The sequence below is a fragment of the Neopelma chrysocephalum genome, unplaced genomic scaffold (genome assembly GCF_003984885.1).
Source record: "Neopelma chrysocephalum unplaced genomic scaffold, ASM398488v2 Primary Assembly neopelma1_97222, whole genome shotgun sequence".
Classification (NCBI taxonomy): Eukaryota; Metazoa; Chordata; class Aves; order Passeriformes; family Pipridae; genus Neopelma; species Neopelma chrysocephalum.
Window position 1 is genome coordinate 3,754,283 of NW_020925863.1, and position 13,206 is coordinate 3,767,488.

General features: G+C 33.3%; 1 protein-coding gene across 1 annotated transcript in view; it reads right to left on the reverse strand.

Moving 5' to 3' along the window:
* Nucleotides 1–13,206, reverse strand: part of LOC113961495 (loricrin-like) — a 49,549-nt gene that overhangs the window by 32,022 nt on the left and 4,321 nt on the right. The window contains exons 3-6 of the mRNA XM_027671864.1: nt 12,280–12,416; nt 10,043–10,069; nt 8,819–8,863; nt 5,176–5,208 (exon numbers count right to left, since the gene is read on the reverse strand). Coding sequence (XP_027527665.1) covers nt 5,176–5,208; nt 8,819–8,863; nt 10,043–10,069; nt 12,280–12,416 — 242 coding nt within the window. The remainder of the gene's footprint in view (nt 1–5,175; nt 5,209–8,818; nt 8,864–10,042; nt 10,070–12,279; nt 12,417–13,206) is intronic.

Sequence of the window (13,206 nt, forward strand, 5' to 3'; positions counted from 1 at the left end):
CAGCTGGGCTGCAGATTGTCCTACTCTCAGCAAAAGGCATGATTCAATTTGAGGTTCTGACTGCTAACCTTGAGCATTTCTGATGTTGAGTACTGACCTCCCTGTTGAACTGATCCTTTCAAGTCATACCTACCCTTGTGAAACATTTTTATGATTGCATGTAGTGCTACAGACAATATTGACAGGCATTTGCCTCCCTCACACCCCCAGCTCCACAAAAGAAGGAAGTCTTGAAGAGCCTTCATACTTGAGTTCATATCATAATAGTCTCAAGTTTTAGTTTGCAGCAATCTATGATGACATTATGTTAGTATCTCTCAAATTCACACACTTGTTTTTCACATAAGTAGCTTTATCTTCATGGCTTTAAGTAATGCTGAAAAACACTGCACATCAGTTCACGATTATGGTTCTTCATCATTCTTGATATGGCTAAGCAACTACCCTTTATGTCTTTTGGAATTTGAGGTCTAATATACATAGGATCTGAATCTACCAGTATGGGGTTGATGGTGTAGTAATGAGCCTGGAATCACTTTTCCTTAGTGTCATCACCTTTGTGCTCCTTTCAGAGAACACACTGAGTGGAATACAGTCATTTCAATTCAACCTATCACACAGGAAAATACGTTTGTGAGCATTCTGAACATATTAGTTGAACACCAATACCAGATGATAATTTTATGAACAGAAGTCAGAGAGATAGAAATATCTGCACCCTGGGAAATAAATTTTAAAATGGAGAAAATAATTTATTTCTGAGTTGTGCTGGCCCTGTTTCAGTGAAGTCTAGAGGAATATTTGTAGCCCCCTTTAAGTTCATTTACCGTAATGTAAGTGCTGCTGCTGCTGCTGCTTTGCTGTCTTTGTCCACCCTACATGGGAAAAAATTTTTAAGAGGAATTATGTACTAAGACATTTCAAGAAGCAACTCCATCCTTTTATCTACCAGCCAGTTTGAAAATCATAAAGAGTTCATTAGACCTTTTCTTATGCCATACCATCTCCATGTGATACAAAATGTATATAAAGATCCTTCAAAAATAAAGTGCTAAAACTATTTATACACTTTGATATCATGTTCTTAAAGAAAATTCATTGTATAACACATCATTGTGTCATATTGAGGTATTTCAAGGGAGTTTAAATAATTCTGCCCTTCAGTGATACCACACAAACCATTAAAATCATATCCATTTGTATTCATATTATGACTGAATTTTCATGACTAAGCATGACAAACTCCTGACAGAGGCTTTGTCAAAACATGAATTGAAAAAGCCATGGTTACAATTAAGCCAAAGGAAAAGTCACTGCAGAAAATATTTTGATTCCCATGATGTATATGGATTATGAGTAGAATCAAATATAATTTATATCTACATATTGAAAACTCTTAACCTGTGTAATCAAAACACTGTACATTTAAATTCAGAAACAAAATAACAAGGAAATTTTATTCCTTTCTCTGTCAGCATTCATCACTACTCATGAAAGAACATAATGCTATACATCTTGAAAGCAATGATTTTCAAAAGACCAATTTCATCTGGGATAACCTGCTACTGATCTTTCAGTGAAAGTGAGAATTTGCTGTAGTCTAACAGACTGGCATATGAAGGAAGGGAAGCCTAAAGAGTTGGATGTAAGTTGAAATTGCAAAGGACCCAGAAAAAACCCAGTTGCAATGGTCTTTAATCAGCAACCAAGTAAGATATCAACTTTGCTGTAGTCACAAAAGCACCCTACTCCACTACTGAAGTTATATCTAAATTATTCACACTTACTTGTTCTCTGAGAGGGAAATAATTACTTAATTTATTGAGACAAAGCTTCATTTAAAACTCAAGTGTAATGGAGAAAGAATGTCTACCTGTACTATGATCCTTGTAGCAGAACTTCCCAAACTCTGAAAATAAAGTCCAGAAACAAAGAAAACATAATATGGTAAATTTAATTGCCTTGTTTAAATGCAAAGCACTTGAACAGAAAATACCAAGTTTATATATACCACTTAGTTTGTGAAAAGAAAGGGAAAGGTCATATGTGTGATGTACCAATTCTTAACACCCAGCATTAAACTAGTTCATTCTCAGCTCTGAAAGTCTGGGGAGTCAGACTGGCCCTACTACATAATTTTCTATGCTTACATCTGCTTCTGTTACAACTTATATGGGGAGCAGCAGAGCACAGGCTATGCCCTCTCTGCACTAGCAGTCAGCTTGGCTCTTCCAAATGTGCTGAGTGAAGCTAAGACACCATCATCACTGCAGCTCTCTCGCTGTCACCTGCATTGGACATACGTCACCACACATGCAAATCCAGTTCCTGATCCAGCCATTTGTTTGCTGAATTCTGGGGCATGAGGGACAAATGTGGAAGCGTAACACACACGCCATCCTGAGAAACTGGTTTGATTCCATAAGAACTGTAATACTAATATAGAAATAATAGGAAAAAAGTATGCTTACCTGGGGAAAAGTATGACGCTGCAAATGAAACAAAACAATTTTTACTTATTTTGCATGAGGGCTTGTCTAAACAGAACATTGCAGCAGAGAAAGGGAAAAAGGGCTCTTATCTTTTGGATGCAATACACAATCAAATGTCAAAGAATGATATAAAAAGGACAGCATAGAACAAATGCATCTTAATCTTCATTCAGGTTAGAACAACATGTTCTATTACAAATTTAGCTCCGATAAGATATTACATCATACAAACTCATTTTAAACTCCTAAAAGCTAAACTTAGTTTTAACTGACTGTATGAGTTCCAAATAAGCAGAGTGGAAACTTAAGAGTTTAAAAATGAGAATGGAAGTGAATTTACAAAAGAAAATTGCAATAGAAACAGAAATTATTCAGGAACACAGAGACTGAATGCATTGAGAGACCTGGAATCTGCAGCTAATCCAGTCCCTCTGCAACCACTAACAGCAATCACAGAAGCACAAGATTTGTACCTATCTTATAACTGGCTTTCCCTGAAGATAATTATGCACATAGGGTAAACCCTGCCTGCCAGAGAATTGTCTCCACGCACCAGGACTCTTTCTGAAAAATTAATAAATGTAGATATTTGAAAGCTCTTTGAATCAAAATTCTCAGTATTGTAAAGAAAAACTGCTTACCACAGGTGGAAAAGGGTTGCTGTTGGCAACGACCACTACCTATAGAGAAATCAGAGGAAGCTGTTTACTCATCATAGTGTCTATTTAAACTGTTAAATACGTTAGAAAAATGAAGAATACTGAAATCTCTATATTTACAAACTCTGATAATAATGCTATGGGTGGTCACTTTTATTAAAAATTTTAACACGCATTACCAAGCAAAGAAGAATGTTTATGTACACATGGTTTACATAAGAGTGTAAGGAAATAAAAGACTTGCTCCCAACCACACAATGACTCAGTTGTAGAGGCAGAAGCAGGATTTCCTGTATTGTACCATATCCATTGGCCTGTACTGTGTGTGCTTTTTGATCTTCGATTTTCCACCCCAAACTAGAAGATTAATTTATTTTGTCATTATTCAATATTATACTAAAAAAAAGACTTCATGTTGAGTTTATTAAAAAAAAAATGAAGCCAAATGCAGACACAATGAGGTGTTAATGTTTTCTCACTAAAGCTCTCCCCTCCTTTTTTTTTTCAAACTGAAAGCAGTTTGTATTATCCAGGGGTGTGAAAAGGAAAAGGAGAGTTGGTGCTCTCAGAAGTAAAGAATTCTAGTATAGAACAAGAAGAAGTATTAAAAAATAATTGAACGGTATGTCTTAAATTCTTAAAACAATGGTAAATTAAAATGAATAAAAACATCTGTGAGGACAGGAATTGTTACACTTTGTGTTTACTGAACACACGATAGTATTAGCACTGAGCTCCCTGGGGACTGAAAGAGTCCATTTAAACATAGTCATGAGTCAAATTCAACAATAAAATGAATTCTATTGATTTCACTTTCTCTGAGCCACACTTATTCTCAACCCCCGTATGAAAAATAACTACGTAATCTATATACTTAAAATCCTAATTACATCACAATTACTATCCTAACTTTTTAAAAAGAAACATGTATTTTACATACAATTGAGTCAGCTATCAGCAAGAACCACCACAGCACAGCTAGTTAGAATAAAGTTTCTAAGTACCAAAACAAATTAAATCATATGAATCAATCTGGGTTAAAACCTTGAAAAATCCTAAATGAAGTAAAAGGAGTTGTGCCAAGTTATAACTGTAAGAGTTTTTCCCTTTGAAAAGGAGAGCTTACCTTCTTACTGGAATCAGAGCTGCTTGAAGGGACAGACTGTAAAGAACACAGAATCCATTTTTTGCTTAGGTAAATGTATGGCACTTTAACTACAGCACTATTTTTCACAAGAATGTTTTGCTAACATGATTTCCCTGAAGTACCAAACAAAATAAGATTCTGAAGAAAAATATGAATGTATTGGCAATTACTAAATGAACAATCAAAATAAATTAACTAGCTTGATTTTTTTTCTAAACACCCAATTATTTTGTTATTTTTACAGAGCACTGTATAAAAGCTGCAAATGTTTCATTTAACATCAGATTGGAAGTTTGTTTATAGTAAAAATAATCTATTGCTAGAAAAAAAATTAAGCTCTTCTACCTTCATCAAAAAGGAAAACAACCCAAACTCCAGAACCCATCTCCTCAAAATTAAAAACCCTACAATTACAACAACATCTGGGAAAAAATGAGATATGCCATCAGAAGATAAATGTTTTAAATTAAGCATAACATAACGTGCAGTGAAGTTATCCATTTCATTAACCAGTATGTACAATTGCATAGGCAAAAGCCAGAAAAAATGTTTTAATTCTTAGTAACTATCAAAGAAAGTCACTGACTTCTGGAAAATCATAACAAAAGTGACTGGTGTCCATTTTCAGAGTGAATATAACTGAGTTTCAGTGCAAAACAGGACTAAATAACTTCTAGCAAAGTGGATATAACAACATACATCAAACATGTAACTCATCTGCTGAAGTTATTTCCAGATATTGTTACTGAACCATTTGAAGGTAGTTCATATTTATCCCCTTTCATAAGTTTAATTATTGTTTGGTAAAAGTTGGGCATAACTGCTTAGCCCTGAATACCTTAGGAAATTGAAAACATGTTGGAAAACATGTAGTTACCTGGCCATAGGAAATGCCGGATGAAGATGCACTCTGAAATAAAAACACAGAACAGGTATTTATTTATATCATAATTTGTTAATTATAGCTAGAAGTCATCCTTAGATGTACACTTCAAATGAAGCTGATTTTACCTATACTTGAAATAAATCTAGGGCAATAGTAGAGTATACTGAACTTGCTTAAAGATAACTGACGTAAAATTTTCCCGAATTCTACCATGGTCATAAGCTTACTGCTGCTCTATCAAAAATGCACTTTACACTTACATACTAAACAAAGATAAAATATATTTAAAGTTTAGGAACTAATATTATTAATGATGTATTTAAAGTTGAGCACATGATCAAGCAGTTTCTTGGCTAGGGTTTCAGTTCCTGACAGGCATTAGAGAGTGTGTTCTCCTTCTGATAAATATTTCTACTTGCTTTTGTGATTTTAAAAATATAAAATATATCAGATTGTAAAATAAACCTGTTTTCAAGTGAAAATGAAAGAAATGAGATTGACAATAGAAATTTCTCTACTAACTAAAGAATTACTGGATTAATACATAAAGATTTTAAAAAAACCCAAATAGTATTGCACAATATGCAATATCCAAAGACAATTACTCTGATAAAAAGCCTTACACAGTAAGAATTTTGACATTTTAGTAGGCTAACAAATCAAGCATTTGATATAGGTGATGAGTAGCCCTCATGACATAAATGATTACGCTTTGAGGAACTGACAATGTAACACCTTTTAATTTTGGTTTTTAATCTCAGAATAATATCTCAGACTAACACTGTTTTCCTTGATATATTTAGGAAGAATAATATAGGTCTACAGAAGAGAATCAAATGCAATTTGCAATAAGGAGGTGAGTTAAGAAGCATAGTAAGAGACAATCAGTAAAAACATCCATAACCAGCTTACATCTCTGCAGGCATGTTGACCATAGGTACCAGCAGCACCTCCCTAAGAAAAAAAAAAGAAACAAGTTATTTCTCATCTAAAGCTGCTTAAGAAGGAAAGTCACACTTCAGACAGCCTCAATTCTGACTGATCTTTATGTAAAGAATAGATGATAAGGAGAGCATTGTAGTCTCCACTATAAACATGTGAACATAAGAGCCCTTTGTCTATTAGTGATTATCTAGTGGTACTTGGGAAACATATTAAAATAGGTACTGTTGAGACAGAACTTTAATAAATTATAAAGGTTTTATATAATGCTCGTAATTCAAACATACTATGTATGTCATATGTACGTGCATGTACAAATTAGTAAGCAGAAACCCAAAAGAAACAAAAGCTAACATCTTCCTGATAGATAGTCCATAAATTATAAAATGTAAACGTTCAGCATAAATAGTAATAGTTCCTTTTTTACATAAACCTCAATTATTACTATTATTACAGTCAAATCTCCCCCAAACCTGTAATATTATTTTCTTTGCAAAAATCCAATACACATTGTGATAAATTAATTTGATATTTTGCAAGTACTGATGATATGAATGTTTTGCATTTTTGCACTGTTTCATTTACTTTTCATTTCTTTTCTTTTTATTTTGATGAAATGTTTGGATTAAATACAATTTTTTTATTAAAAAATTAAAACCTTATCTTGAAAGTGCTGAAAGGAAAACAAAATAATTATATATATATTTTTTAGTCCCTACAATTAGTCACCGTCTTGATAAAAATGCTTCAGGTAAGTCTTTGATCTATTCAGCACATTCATTACATTACACTGTTGCATCTTTCAGCTATTTCTGCATGACTGGCTTAACATGTCCAGGATTCATAACTTCACAAGTATCCCTGCTGCCTGAAAAATGAGCAACTGAAATAGCCTTAGTTCTTGCACAAATCTGTGCGACCACTTCTGCGAGAAGGAACTACCCAGAACATGCAGACAGACTTACGCCAGTCTTGTCTTGAGTAGAAGGAAGAATAGATACCTTGTATAATGAGTGTAGTGTAAGTGCCACAGATAACCCCTTCCAGTCCTTTTTTTTTTTTCATGATTCTATAATCTACATGTTTCTATTTAACTTTTTAACTTCTCTGTTTTCCAACTACTTAATATCATTGAATAAACTGTAATATTCATCCTCGAGATCTCTCTTCTTTATTCTCTGTTTGCAATAGAAACTCCCACATGAACAGTCATATTAAATAATACCATTGAAGGCTACGAGTTACTATAAATATAGTAATGCTAGGAACAAAAGAGTAAATGTAAGAATAGTGCTTACAGGGCCACATCCACTGCTGCTTATTGTGTAGACTACTCCACCCTGAAATAAAAACAGAAGTCAATTATTTCCATGTAAAAAAAAAAAGGGGGAAAGACAAAAAAACCCCAACAAACTGCTGTTTATGGCATGAAGAACTGTGCAGCTGACAATATGTATGTGCTACTAAGGGATAAACAAGTACAGAGGTTACCAGTTCACTGGTAACTGCCTGTAACAATTCTAATTTAGTATGAGACATTAGTCATCATCTTTATTTCACGTAACTTCCATATAACTCTGTCATTGGTCATGAAACCTTTCAAAATTTTACGAAGTGCTTCATATTTTATAAAAAATTAATAACTTTAGGTATTTAGTGCCAAGATGAGAAACTCAGCTCTTAGAAAAGAATGTGTATTATATATGAAACAAATACATTGCAGAAAATTGGGGTTTAGCATATACATCAAAATAATTTGTATTTCTCGATATGTGGTAATTCCAGTTACAAGTAGTAGATTGAAGGAATGGAATATTACTAGATAATTCACTAGTAACGACTAGTAAGTAATAAGAAATGTATTCTTGAGAAGCTGGAGACATATCAGAAAGCATCGAAGAGTTAAAGGGTAAATAGGCAAATTAATGGTAGTGAAGATAATTAAAACCCAAGTATATATTTCTGTGATAAATAAAATAAAAGTGGTAAGTGAAAATGCAGACACACCCCAGAAGTTTTAAAAGGCTAACTAGACAGTGATTAGACCCCAAATTTTCAACTGCAAATATAAGCCAGTATTAAAAGCAATATAGACATTATACTGGAGCTTTAATATGGGCATGAATATCTGGGGAAGTTCGGGGAAATTTTGTAAATTCTTGTGGAAAAGACAGTGAAACTCAAGTATATTTAAATATTTCATTTTGACTATTAAAAAAGAGGGAGGAAAAAGGAAAAATACCTGACAAATTAAGAATAGGTAGTTTCATTTTCATTATGCCAGATGTCACTAAAACTATGAAATAAATGGTTTGTGACTGTGTTTGCATGCACACATGCACACACAGGTAGGAAACCTCTAGGAATATGGAAGAAATATTTTTTTCCTGAAAAGGGTCACGTTAATGCTTGACAAAAATGATTAAAGTGTGAAATCAAAGGTAGTGAAGCAGCTTGTAGGTAAAAATACTGACAGCAAGCTATTGAGTTCAACAGAGTGGAGGTAATTGAACTTAGTCCAGGTACTAAACATATTGTTTACTGGATGAATAACTCTGCAATTCTGTGTGAACTAGCAGAGAAGATATTTCAGTACAGTGTTAAATCACCTCAATACTCTGTAGTTACACTATTTTAGCCATTCAAGATTACTACAGGAAAACATACAAATGCTGGAATTTAGGGCTCATACCTGACTGCCTGAATAGCTGCTCTGAGAGGAACCCGAAGGTCCAACCTGTAAAGAAACCAAAATGGTATTTAATATTTTGCAGGAAAATTATTTTATGTAAGTGATTTTCAGGAAAGAAAGTTCTACTTGGTAGGAAAAGGAAAAAACCCCAAAGTAATAACCTAAGACTTCATACCATCAACTGATACTATCAAAATTATTTCAGAGATCTTTCAAGCCAAATAACCAAAACTATACCGAGCCAGCTGTTATAAGTAACATAATTCTGCTGTTTGCATCCTTGTTTATCTGACCTCATACAACTTTGTCCATCACTGAGGAGGGAAACCCACACTGTCACAAGCAGAATAAAGCCTTTTACTGATATGACTATGTGACCACTAACATATTTGCTGTAAAAAAGTAAAGAAGAAAAAGAGGCTTCTTCACTGAGCTGCAACTGATAGTTTTCAGAGGAAAAAAATCAAATTGTTATATTTTATATCTAGATCATGATTTGCAAAAGGTAAGGTTTTAGAGCTGTTAGAATGAGTGATCTTGAACAGCAAGCAATCACTATGAATAAAAAGTGAAGACAGAAAAATAAAAATCCTATAAGAAAGTTACTTCAGATTAGCTAGAGAGAACCTGCAGAAGGAAATGACATGGCTCACAACGATTTAAAAGGTTTTGAATTTTAATCAATAAAGGTGAATTGCCAAAAAGGAAATTAAATTGAGTAACAAGAGGGAGAAGTGACTAGAAGCAGTTTTTGACCAGGTCTTAAGATCTTGGGCAGTTAGCAGCATTGCCAATGTCTTTGGAGAAAGAATATTTACCATGATGCATCGGCCTTGTGTTGTGTAAGTCCCTCCACGCTGCAAGAAAATACAGGTTCCAGTTACTGGTTATATAAGTGATATATAAATACCAAATTACTTTAAACAGGAAATCAACTGAATTCACATTCATGCTCTGAGTGAAGAAATCAAGTGTTTCATTGCTGACAACATATTACACACTTTAACAATCTCATCTGAGAACCAATATTAACTAATTAAAAATAACAATACCTTCAAAACTGAATACAAAAATGAAAGCATAAATGAGATCTCTCTAGGAAAGTAATTTGAATGGTACAATATAATCTTCATGCTGCAAGCATGAAACAAGTGGAGCAGTAGGACAAGAATTCTAAAACTGTGGTAAATGAAAACTGGGAAATTGAAGAAAAGTTGCTCTTACCTTGTTACATTCTACTTCTATCATAAGCTGTGGGGGGAAAAAAGGAAAAAAGAGGAAGCATTACCAAATTATTTATTGCAGAAAAAAGTGCAGCTTATCAGAGGAAACAGGAAATAATTTTGGTGAAGTGTGAGACTAAAGACAGGTGTTCACTCTTCTAGATCACGAGCTCATAAATCAGTGCTGCTACAGTCAAGAACCAATATGGTAGACTTGAACAGGCTTTTTTTACTTAAGTGGACAACTATGTTTAATATGTTTCATATAAGCATAATTCTTGGCAAAAAAAATTTAGCAAATTCCTTTCTAAGGGTATGCTGCACAGCTATAGTTCCCAGTGACTGGGGTAAGAGTTAAGAACAGCATAATACACCAAAAGTACAGTACAGTTCTCCTTATGACCAATTTTCTTTTCTTTTCTTTTTCTTTATGGTATGGGTTGTTTTGATAACTAGATTATTACTTCTCTTACTTCTGTGGGAGAAAAATAATATTTGCTGTACTTTTTCATCATTTTAGTAAGAGGATTAGGCAGATTAAAATTATTGAAAACATGTAATGATTTTGGTCATCTTAGTTAATGAATAAATGACAACAAATACATGTCCTATATCAAGTCAAAGATACTTTAATTTACTGTATTAATTTCTAGTATGCAAATACACTCAAAACATACCTTCCTTTTACTTTTTCCTGTCCCATTAACTGACTCAGAATGTGTAGGTGTGAGAGTTTTGCTTTGAATTCCAACCCAAAAATTCTCTAGATTTTGAACAACAGTTGCACTAGGAAAAAACCAAAATAATAATTCTTTTTTGATCAAAATATTTCAGTATAAAATATCAATATACTCTCCTTCCCCCTTCCCCCAGCCAAGAAAATCCACTGTATTTTGGTTTTTGAGGTATGCAATACAAGTTTCACAGAACACTTTTCCAGTGACTTATATTTTATTATCACCTGACGTGATTTTGAAGACAAATGAAAGAGATGCTGAGATAAGCAGAAGAGGAATGGACACTATTTGAAGAAACACTGACCTCAGTGAAGAGTATCAGCTCCAACACCCATAAGAATTGTCACAACTCTTTCCTAATCTGACAGTCTATACCTATGATGGTGAATTGATTTTCACGGCATTAATGAGTAGAAACAATTGTAGTTTTGTGTTCCTTTGCCCATTCTTTGTATTCCTCAAGATATAAAGAAGCAAGGCAGAGATGGCCCTATCATAAATTTGCACTTCAAACAATTCAAGCTGTCAAATATTTAGATATTTCCCAATTACATCAAGTATGTATTTTGTTAGACCAGGTGGTATTTTTACAAGCTTCAGATCTCCAAGAAAAGTAGCATTAAAAGTAGGATAAATTTGTCTTCTCCTGTTTCAGGAGTTTCAGCAGTTAGTTCATGGGTCATAAACTGATTTTCAAATTTATTTTAGAAGAATTTACATCAATCTACTATTCCACTGTTCAACATGAAAAAAGGCATAATTGAACAGAGCCTGAACTTCCTGTATTCAGGGAACTAGTTACATTCATTTTGTTGCTGTTGTATTAAAGAGGTCAAAGTGTAAAAACCTGTTACTCAAAGATCCATTAATAACATTGTGCTTAATGGAATTATTTACATGTATTAAGATCTGTAGGACAGTGTCTACCTTTTACACTATATCTTGAAATGGAAATCATATTATTCAATAGACATAATGGGAAGTTATGACAAACTATGAAAAAAAGTATGATGGTGGCAAGACAAGAACATCAGAAACAAAAGCACAGACCTATCTCAAAATATTCCATAGAAATAAAATTTCAGGGGGAAAAAAATAAATAAAAAAGAAAAAGTTATTTACATAAATTGAAGCTCTCCAACATCATGCGGAGCAATCCATGTTGTTGTAACCTTCTGTTTCACATCTGAATTTGCATGACTTATTGCTGAATTCTGCAATTAAAAATAAATAGATATATAAGATGCAAAAGTGATTTTACCTATATTATTAAGGGAACTGTCTCTACTACAAAAGGTAACACTGATGTCCTCCTAAGAAAGTCAAGTAGTTTCTACATTAGATTCATATCACATATAGAGAATGCATGTAGTTCTCGAAAAAGTCTAATTTTTTTAACCCCTTCTGCTGAAGTAGCTTTGCCATATAAAAAATGCTCACTATTTCTATTATTTAAAAGAAAACCAAGGTTAATTAAGTATTCCAAAGACTGAACACATACCGTCATATTATGACATTCCAAGCCTTTGGTGTTTGGATCTGTAATTTTAAAAGTACCAACAGGAGTATCTCCATCTATTTCTCGAGCTTGTAGATTAAATCCTTTAAAACCAGCTTCTCCAAGTGCTTCTAGAGTCACTGTGAAAGAGACATTTTGAGAAATTTAAGTTTCATATGCTACTAAAACCTCCTAAATGTGTAACATCTAATTTCCTTTACACCAAGGCACAAGAGTGGATGTGTACAATTTTAAAAACCAATTAAAAAGCTTTTCTCAATTATAAGCAGAGTGACTATAAGGGAAAAAATTTGGAGAGGGGCTTCTGTGTAAAGTAACACGAAATTTTTCATTTACTGACAATTTTAAAAGGAATTCTGCTCTACCAAATGATGAGTAGCCCTGCTGACCAAAAGATTATTTATTTTCTGTCTAATTAGGCCTACAAAGTCAAAATATCTACAGGAAAAAGAGAAATGCATTTCTTCCTACCTCTGTTTTAAAAGAAAAGATTAACTTTTTCCTAAGGCTGAATTGCAGACACATTTTTGTTAAAATGTATTACAACTGGAAAGAGAGAAACTAGACAGTTTCATTTTCATGTTCTATATTAAGTACAAAAAATCAATAATTATATGAGCTACCCAATTTTATTCAACTTCTGTTACTGAAGGAGTTCAGAAAAATATGGGAAAGGGCAGTCTTCTGTTTTGTTTATATCCAAACAAAAATTAAATTTCAAAAGGCATAGTCAAATTTTTTATGGTCTACTAAAACTTTGCTCTGCTACTTCCATTATTAGGCACTTTTGCAAATAAAATCAGAATAATGGTTTATGCACAAAGGTATGTGCAGTCATTAAAAATAAAGAGGGATGAACTGGAATGACACAGAAGTCAAGGCAAGGACCAATCCTACCCTGGTAATTTA